The sequence below is a fragment of the Terrapene carolina genome, unplaced genomic scaffold (genome assembly GCF_002925995.2).
Source record: "Terrapene carolina triunguis isolate 2854851 unplaced genomic scaffold, T_m_triunguis-2.0 Scaffold33924, whole genome shotgun sequence".
Lineage (NCBI taxonomy): Eukaryota > Metazoa > Chordata > Testudines > Emydidae > Terrapene > Terrapene triunguis.
Window position 1 is genome coordinate 379,901 of NW_020698275.1, and position 9,945 is coordinate 389,845.

General features: G+C 53.6%; 1 protein-coding gene across 1 annotated transcript; it reads left to right on the plus strand.

Annotated features, from left to right (window-relative positions):
* The first annotated feature begins 4,617 nt into the window (after positions 1 to 4,617).
* On the plus strand, positions 4,618 to 9,586 carry LOC113409668 (C-C motif chemokine 3-like). The gene is made up of 3 exons (XM_026663822.1): positions 4,618 to 4,690; positions 7,677 to 7,794; positions 9,475 to 9,586. The coding sequence occupies exons 1-3, from the start codon at positions 4,618 to 4,620 to the stop codon at positions 9,584 to 9,586; spliced, it is 303 nt and encodes a 100-aa protein (XP_026519607.1).
* Positions 9,587 to 9,945: the final 359 nt, after the last annotated feature.

Genomic DNA, 9,945 nt, shown 5'->3' on the forward strand with positions numbered 1-9,945 from the left:
GTCCTGGCACCTTGTCCTTCCCCCCGGGGACGAGCCGCCCCCTTTGAGGCTCTTCTCCAGAGCTGTGTCCCACCTAGTCTGCAAAGCCCCGTAGGCGACCCTGCCCCAGCCCAGTACAAACCCCCGAGCAGTGACGCAGACAGCAGGTGACAGACTCAGTGAAACACGTCCCCACCAAGCCAGTGAGGGAGACACCCAGCCAGACGCTATTAGCTAAACAACGCTTCCTGCGCAGATCCCACGTCCCCCCGACTTTTTATGATCGTTCTGGGGTAAGAAATGTCAAACACAATGCTTCAAGCTTAATACGTACCTGCGTGTAAGTAAGGAGGGATAGCTCAGTGGTTTGAGCATTGGCCTGCTAAACCCAGGGTTGTGAGTTCAATCCTTGAGGGGGCCATTTAGGGATATGGGGCAAAAATCTAATTGGGGATTGGTCCTGCTTTGAGCAGCGGGTTGGACTAGATCATCTCCTGAGGTCCCTTCCAACCCTGATATTCTATGATATGGGTGCGTACGTGGGCATTTGATTCCAGAAAGGCCTGGCAATATTGTTGTTGGCTTCCTCCTCTATGTATCGAAATATACAAATATATCAACCATGAAATCAACAAAGTGTTTGTGCCAGTTTGGGGGATCTGATGAATCCGGTGGGTTTGTAAAATCGCTGTGTCATTGAATACACCAGTGGCTCCGGAGCCAGCCAGCTGTCACCTCCCTCCCAGACCAGGGACATTCATTAGAGTCATTAGCACCGATAGCTCCCGTTTAAACGGTAGCATGGCTGAAGCCTAGGGGAACCAGTTGGCCCAGGTTTGTCTGCAGGGATGGGGGTTGGTGAAAGGTCCCCAGAAGGGGAACTAGCATGTAAAATCACTGAGGGGCCCACGATGGGACCGGGAGAGGAACAAAGCGACAGGCTCTTGGAGGGAGAGGGAACTGTTTGACTTTGAGAGGAGGCGAGAGGAAGCTGACTGGAGAGGTCAGTGAGGTTCAGGAGAGAAGCCTGACATGGAGTCCCAGGATGGACCAGGAACCCCAAAAGGACACGGATTCAAATCCTGAAGAATGCTCTGAGTGATGAGGAATGGGAGGCGGGGATCCATGCGCTGGTGTTTCGTATTCTGCCTGGATCTGTACATCTCTTGTGCTGTCTAAAGTGAAGTGTGATTGTGTTAGAAACCCCACACAAGGTCTCTGCCTGCTTCAACTGTGGTGTGTCCCTGCAGGGGTTAACTGTTCGCCGGAGTGCCTGCAGGATGGAGCTCTGGGCGGGGTGTGCCGAGGCTGCTGGGGGAGCTGGCACGGGTCTCAGGGCCTAGGCAGCTGGGTTGCAAAGTCCCAGCGCTCAGAAGAGGGTGCTAGATGGAGGATCGGCACCCTGGGGACGTGTCTCGAGACCCAAAGCCAGAGGCATGGTCTGGCCTGTGCTCAGACTCAACATGCCCAAAGCACCCGGGTCCAGCACTGGGACGTAAACACAGCAGCCTGGTGAGTGTCCAGAAGGGGGCGCTTGACCAGGGCTGGGACAGTGATCCCCTACAATCGAGCGCTAAACACCTAGCCAGGTGCTCGGCGCAATGGGGTTCTGCTCCGGGGGGGTCTCCGGGGTACAAATTATCCTAACAGCCAATGTTCCCCTCCACTGGCCTCTTCACCCCAGGCTTTGTCTCGCTCTGAGGGCCCAGGATCTGCCACCCTCACGGAGCCGGAGCCGTCCCTTCCGCCAGGCGTAGCCATGGAAACCAGGGGCCTGCTCAGTATGAAAGGTACTGCCCTGTGTGCGGGTGCGGTATACACGGCCACAAACACACACACTGTGCAGTACAACCCCCCCAAACACACACACAGTGCTGTACACACACACAGCCACAAACACACACACTGTGCTGTACACCCCCCCACAAACACACACACTGTGCTGTACACCCCCCCCCAAACACACACACTGTGCTGTACACACACACTCCCAAACACACACACTGCTGTACACACACACACCCAAACACACACACTGTGCTGTACACACCCCCACCCACCCCCAAACACACACACTGTGCTGTACACACACATGCCCAAACACACACACAGTGCTGTACACACACACAGCCACAAACACACACACTGTGCTGTACACACACACACACACTGTACTGTACACACACACACACCTTTGCTCTCTCTACACACACACACGGTGCTGTATACACACATTCTGGATTCTCTCTACACTCCCCTACAAACACACTCACGCTGCTCCCCCCTTGCCAGGTCAGCCTGGGCTCCAGCCTGCGCCCACTGCCTACACTGCTGTGTTCAGCCCTGCAGCGTGAGCCCGACTCTGAGCCTCGCTGCAGTGGGGCTTGCTGCTTGGCGGAGGTGCCCTGTGGCTGCCAGCGCGCTGGGAGGGGGCAATCCTTGCTGGCAGATGCTAGCGGGGTTCCCTGCTCTGGGTGCCGGCGGATGGTGTATGAGGAGGAGGCTGCAGCCCGTCCCCATCTAGTTCCCAGCCCAGCCTCCCTGCACTGAGAACCCCTGTCCATGGTGCCAGGAGATGTGAGCCGAGCCCTGCTGTGGTGCTGGAAAGCAGCGGGGCCTAGCAGGGAGACAGCCACACCGGTCACAGGGCTAGGGAGGGGTGAGGCAGGGGCTCAGCTTTTCTCTCTGAGCAGGAGCCTGTTATCCTGGGATAGCGCTCGGTTCCTCTGGCGTCTCCACCAGCCAATATCGCCCTGCCACAGCGTTTCCCTGGGAGCCAGATTTCCCGACAGGAAAGGCAAACACATGTGGTGTCCCCGCAGCTAGGGACAGACCCACACCAAGCAGCCCCGAGCTGGGGGAATGTGGCCCCTAGAACAGGCTGGGCCAGAACCATGGATCTGACTGATCTAGGCAGAGCTGGAAACGCCGCCTAGCGTTAAGGTTGCCCAACACTTTTCATTCGAAGACCCTGTTTTCATTTGCTTATCATTTCCCCAAACTTTACCCATTTGGGCATAAATTTCCCAGGCCAGGTGGCTGCCTCAGGCTGAATTTTTCTGGAGAGTTTCATTTAAAACAATTTCAGCCAGTTCTGACAACGAGGTTGGGCAAATGCAACCGTCTGTCAGTCACTGTTCCATGGGGGCTCAGAGCAGGGGCGTGGCGTTCGGCTGGGGGGGTGCCCTGGGGACAGAGAGAGGCGCCTTTTGTGAAAATCTGCCCTCGGGTAGCTCAGTTACAATCCTATGAGAAATCACGGGCAGTTGTTAGAATTTTTTCAGCTGGGCAAAACACTCTCATTTGCTCCAACCTTGTTATTGGAAATGACAGAACCTTTTTTGCGGGGACTTGCCAATCAAATTCAGCCTGGGGCAGACAACCGGCATGGGAAAATTCAGCCAAAATGGTTAACGGCCTGTCTGATTGCCAAATGTTTTAAAGTGGTGCCCACTGCCTCACGATACACGTGCCACACGCGTCTGTCTGGTGTACACAAGAGTCTCATTCATTGGAGGCCATTTCGATGCCTACCTACCGGATCTGTGTGTGCAGCAAGGTATTGAGTGGCCGGATTCTGCTTGCTGACACATGGGTGTAAAACTGGAGTCTCTCCATTGGAGTCCATGGCACTTCACTGCATTTACACCATGAAATGACAGCAGGATTTTGCTCCTGGACATCTAAACAGCTTAACCTGCACCCCAAAAATATTGTGAGGGTATCACCCTCCCAAGGGGGTGGGGCTTTCTCCTCCGCCCGCATCCTGGAGGCATAACAGGGAAATGAAGCTGCTACTTCCCCCACTGCAGGGTTTCAGGTCCAGAGAGCGAGTTATAGAGATCTATGAGTGTAGTGGAAGAGGTCCCTGGTTCAAGCCCCTCTCTCGGTGGGCTATAACAGGGTGTGCTGGCCCAGGACTGTGCTGGGCTCAGTCTCAGGCTCTGCCACAGTGTCCCTATGTAATTTTTGGCAAGTCACTTAATCTACCTCTGGCCCCAGGTGTACCATAGGGCTGAGACGTCCCCGCCTCCCAGGGGGCTGAGGATGAAATCGGTTCGTGACCGTGAGGCACTCAGGTTCTATGGCCCTGGGAGTGCATCCGTAGACAGCTCCTCTGCAATATACCTTCGCGCCCCTGCCATCTGCACAAAATGGGCCGGATTATGCATCATTTCTAAGGCACGCTGGCCGGTGTCACTGGCTGTGTTTGAAACAGGCCTGCAGCAAACACACGGGCAGGGAATCGAGCCTCATCCTGTGTGGTTTGCAAATGACTAAATTTAAACCTAAAACCCTCTGCCTGCCCCTCTCTGTCTTCCCCCGTGAGCATGTGCAAGGCTGGCTCCTTATCTGTAAATCAGCAAGAGACTTTCCAGTGACACTGCTCTGCTGTCTCCCCTGGCCACAGGAGCGTGGGGCGGAGTGGGGGAGACAGGTATTAATAGACGATAATGAACGAATGGAATAAGTATTCATCCTCCGTGGACATTCCAGCACCATCATGGGAGTCCCTGCTGAGGGCTATAAAATACTGTGGCCGGCGAGGGAGAAGCCAGACCATTCTCGGCCACCCCAACCTGCCCGAATCTGCCTGCTGCCGGAGCCGGAGCCGGAGCCGAGACACCCCGCCTGGAAATGAAGGTCGCCTCCTTAGCCCTCGTAACACTGCTCCTGGCGGCTCTCTGGATGGAAGCCCACTCGTTCAGCTGTAAGTAGAGGGTCAGCCCCTTTCCTTCTCCGGGAGATCCCAGCTTAGACAAGGCGATCTGGAAGGAAAGCTACCCACAGTGCAGAGGAAGGGACTGGGCTGGGCACTGGGACATCTGGGTCCGGTCCCAGCTCTGCCACGGACTCCGTGTGACCTCGCTGAGTCACTGAGGCTGGGATATCTTAGGCGTTCCCATGAAAAGGATGGAAAATAGGCACTGACATCCCCAGGGCAGTTTTGAAAGCCTCAGCCTCCGTCTCGCCGTGGCTCCGTTCCCCGTCTGGGAAATGGAGCTCGCGAGCCTCCTTTTGTCTTGTCTGTTTAGATCATGGCTCCATGTAGCACCCAGCACAATGGGGCCCCCATCTCTTTCTGAATCTGAATCCTTCCTGCCTCATCAGACATAGCTTAGGGCTCCAGGATCCCTGCCGATCCTGGCCTGCTCTGTGCATATCCTCTATGTTGTTAAGGCCCATAAGTTTCCACTCACTGAGCTGTGTCTGATGGATGGATTCTTTCAGTCAGGCCCTTTGTGGATTCCTCTGGTTCATTCGTCACCCACATCCAGGGGCGGCTCCAGGCACCAGCGCACCAAGCGCGTGCCTGGGACGGCAAGCCGCGGGGAGCGGCCTGCCAGTTGCCGTGAGGGCGGCAGTCAGGCTGCCTTCGGCGGCATGCCTGCGGGAGGTCCGCCGGCCCCGCGGCTTCGGCGGCAATTCGGTGGCGGGTACACTGAAGGCGCGGGACTGGCAGACCTCCCGCAGGCATGCCGCCAAAGGCTGCCTCACTGCCGTGCTTGGGGCAGCAAAATACATAGAGCTGCCCCTGCCCACATCCCAGATATTGCCATCTTCTTTTCTGGATACGTTTGGAGCTTAAAGGGGTGTCAAATTCTCTGAGGAAACTCAGCACACGTTCAACTTTGGGGTACATTCAGGCCATTTCATACCTAGTGTTTTCTTGAGGCATTTGCTTTCGAAGGCATTTAGATGCCTGTCTGCACCTTTTGATGGCTTTTCAGCTTTCCCATCAGGCTGGTCAGGGGGAAATAACATCTCAGTGGATGGTTTGGAGATTGCTCTGCGAGTTGTAGATTTTCAATGGCCAAATCCTGTTTAAGCTGGTGAATGCAGCGCCAAATTGTTACATTAGTTCCTTCCAGTTATGCCCCTGGCCTATCTACAACTGCAGTACTCATAATAATAGTACTATGGACAGGAGATTCAGGCTTTGGGCTACCTGGGGTGTGGTGCTTAGCCCTGGGGCTGGTAGCAGAGACAGTTCCTGGGCGGTTACTTTCGGAAGATGCTTGCCATGCGTGGAGCTGGCAGAGAATTGCCCATCCAAACCACTGGCTGGCAAATGGGTTTCCTCACAATGGAATTTTTCACAGAACAAATTCTGTTCTCATCAATATTTTTCAGGTTTTCATAAAAAAAAAACAGAAAAGGGAACATTTTCATTTTGGGATTTTTCAAAGAAGATCCCCATGTCTTGATTTTTTTTTTAAACAAAAACAATTTTGGGGGTTGTTTTTGCTGAATTTTTTCCCTGGGAAAAAATTAGGGTTGCCAACTTTCTAATAGCACAAAACCGAACACCCCTGCCCCACCCCATGCCACACCCCTTCCCGAGGCCCCGTCCATGCCCCACCCCTTCTTCAAGGCCCCACCCACTGCTCGCTCCATCCCCCATCCCTCCATTGCTCGCTCTCCCCCACCCTCACTCACTTTCACTGGGCTGGGGGTAGGGGTGCAGGGGGGCTTGAGGGCTCTGGCTAAGGGGGTGGGCTCTGGGGTGAGGCTGGAGATGAGGGGTTTGAGGTGCGGGAGGGTGCTCTGAGCTGGGATCATGGGGTTTGGAGGCAGAAGGGGGATCAGGGTGAGGGTGCAGGGGCGGGTGTCAGGGGTGCAGGCTCTAGGCGGCGATTACCTCAAGCAGCTCACGGAAGCAACAGCATGTCCCCCCTCTGTGGCTCTGCGCGCTGCCCCGTTCGCAGGCACCACCTCCGCAGCTCCCATTGGCCACGGTTCCCAGCCAATGGGAGCTGCAGGGGCAGCGTTTGAGGTGGGACAATGTGTGGAGCTCCCTGGCTGCCCCTACACGTAGGGGTCGGAGAGGGGACATGCCGCTGATTCCGGGAGCTGCGTGGCACAGAGGCCAGCAGGGAGCCTGCCAGCCCCACTGTGCAGCGCCGCCAACCAGACAGTCAATGGCCCAGTCAGCAGTGCTGACCGGAGCCGCCAGGATCCCTTTTCAACCGGGTGTTCCTGTCGAAAACTGGACACCTGGTCACCCTAGAAAAAATAGATCATTTCCTGACCCGTTCTAGTCACAAGGCTGGAACCACAATGGGCTGCAGAGTCCTTCATCTGAGGGCCTGAAAGGCTGTGCTGATGTTTCATGTCCCGCATGCTGGGTAACATGAGAGGACTCCCTGTTTCTGAAACTAAGCTGGTTCTCTATTAAGAGAATCTATCACAGAGATCCTGCAACTGCAGGGAGCATTCAAGCCATGTGCACGCAGACTGGCTTCCTGCAGCCTCCTGCAACCTATGCTCCTCCCTCCAACTTCCATGCAGGTTGCTACAATCAACATAAATTAATTAACCCCTGCAAACCACCGCCCCCGCCCCCTGGCAGGGGTGTGAACATCCTTGTCCCCGTGCTACCAGTGGGGAAAGTGAGACACAGAGAGGCAAACAGCTAAACAATGAGATCGACAGTGACTCAGTGGCAAAGCTGGGAATATTATAACTGCAATATTTCGGTGCCAGTGAAAGGCAGAAACCCTCCCGTGCAAAACAGCAATGAACCCGATCTGGGGGGGGGTGTATAAAATAATTCCCTCCTGACCCCCAGAGAGAGGTTTGGCCGCTTCGCAGCACTACTGAAGTCACTATTACACATGATTAATCCTGTCTCCCCAGTTCTTCATTATTATCCAGCGTATGAGAACTCACGCATCTTCCTTTCTTCTTTCCAGTTGATAGGAAACACAACACATGCTGTTATGCAAACAATTTTGTCAGAAAACCGATCTCCCCGCAACTGATCCGGAGTGACAGACCCACAGATAGTAGATGCTCCCGCCAGGCCGTGATGTAAGTTTCACAGGGTGGCAGACGCACGGGCTTGATGCTTTTCTTTTCTCTTGCGTCTGTAACTCCGTCTGTTTCAGTAAACACCACAGAAAAGTCCTTTCCGAGAGCTGCTCGTGTTGTACCGCATTCAATTCCAGGTTTGCTAATCCGCCACCTGATGATTCACACGCAGAGCAGCTCTCTAATAGACCCCTTGCAGCGAGGGGTTAACAGTGGTTTCTATGCTGGGATTTCATTACTAAGGCTGGTTTACATGGAAAGTTCAACCCATTTCATTAAAGGTCTGATTTAAAAACCAATTTCATTAAACAGATGCCAGTGGCCTTGCTTATTTTAGTTTCCATCAAAACTTGTTCCTAATTAACCTGCCACACGACACTTTCGTGAGAGCATCCACAGATATCTGCACTGGTTTCCCTAAATCATGTAAATTGCTGCAACTTTCTATGTAGCCCAGCCCTAAATACATCGGGGTAAATCATCTGTTACTGCCCAAAGAGTTATTGGAGATCCAAACCGAATGACACATGTAACCATAAAGAAGCAAAGTGCACCATGGGATGTGCTATCCTTGCTATTTTTACTGTGCGTGTGAACTGCCAATGTTGTTGCACATTAGCAGATAGCCACGGGGTCTCATAGGCCTGGTCTACACTACGACTTTAATTCGGATTTAGCTGCGTTAATCTGAATTAATCTTTAACCCGTCCACACAACGGAGCCAGTTACTTCGAATTAAAGGGCGCTTAAAATCGATTTCTGTACTCCACCCCGACGAGCGGAGTAGCACCAAAATCGATTTTGTTAATTCGAATTAGGGGTAGTGTGGCCGCACACCACCGAATTAATGTGGTTAAAAACCGAATTAATGTGCTTAGTGTGGCCGCGCACAATCAAATTTATACAATCTGTTTCCCAAATTCGAATTATCTAAATTCGAATTAATCTCGTAGTGTAGACGTACCCTAAGTCAGTGTGAACTGATGAGATTCCTCTAGAAAAGGACATTGGAAAGGAGCAATAGATTAATTGAAAAGTTAGAGGAGGGGTAGGTGTCGCTGTCAGCAAATGTCTCTGCCTGGCTGAATCGGTTCAGATGCTGTAGTGAGAGATGCTCTCAAAGAGCTCTGTGTTTGCCCCAGCTCTGGACGCCTGCACATCAGGTTCAAGGCGTCTTGGCAGAGAGGTCAGTGACACTGATCTTAGGACTTGAGTGCACTGAGTCGTGCGGGAGCCCAGAATTGGACTGGCAGGGGATACCCCAGTCTAGGACAGCAGTGCATTGACAAAGCTGGTGGGAGCTGTGCTGGAGTAGCTGGGAGTGCTGCAGGCCAAGATCATGGTGTATTGACCGGTCTGTGTGTGGGGGAGGGGAGGGGGGCACAGATTGCAATAGCACAAGATGTTGTAGGTCCGATTGAGGTGTGTTGTCAAAGCTGGGGGAGGCAAGTGCCCACAGCACCAGCCCCACAGCACCGTGCCTGGGCCCAGGCAGCTCTGTCGGCCTCCTGCGTTCAAAAGAACCGATTTCACTCCAGAACCAGACCGTTTCAGGGTCAAGCGCCTTCCTTCCCAGCGCTCTCACAATAACTTCCCTGGCCCCATAGCCACGTGAGCCGAGATCAGAGTCCGTGTGCCTAAGGCAACCTGCCTCATGGCCCTTTCTCTCTCTATTCACAGTGTGGTGCTGCGGAGGGGGAAGGAAGTCTGTGTCGATCCCAGTGCGGAATGGTTCAAGACGTACAAAGAAGACCAGAAAAACTCCTTAAAGAAACTTGGCCTGTGGGTCTGAGATGGCAGCAGCTGGACACGATCTTGGTTTAACACGCCATATTATTTATATGCACTGACGTAGCAGTGTACGGTTTTGCTAATTTATTTTTCTAGTCCTGTTAATTTATGTGAAAAAACCCCTTCCATTCCCTTCATCCCTTCTGTGTCCTTCCCCCCCCCCCCCCCCCTGAACATGTGATGGGGCAGCTGGCCAAAGCCACTGCCACTCTCTGCAGACCCAATAAAATCCAGTGTTTTCTAACGTGTCCCAGTGCTGCCGCTGATGTGAGTAGGAAATGTCGCCCCATTTCTGAACAAGGATGGGCCTTTTCGCCGTGGTGTCACTATGGAGACCCAAGGATGGTGCAGGGCAATGTG

Excerpts from the sequence above, each read along its gene's own strand:
- LOC113409668 (XM_026663822.1), top strand. The coding sequence starts at position 4,618 with ATGAAGGTCGCCTCCTTAGCCCTCGTAACACTGCTCCTGGCGGCTCTC. Across the intron at positions 4,691-7,676 it reads GGAAGCCCACTCGTTCAGCT|TTGATAGGAAACACAACACA; the intron begins GTAAGTAGAGGG and ends TCTTCTTTCCAG. Across the intron at positions 7,795-9,474 it reads TGCTCCCGCCAGGCCGTGAT|TGTGGTGCTGCGGAGGGGGA; the intron begins GTAAGTTTCACA and ends CTCTATTCACAG.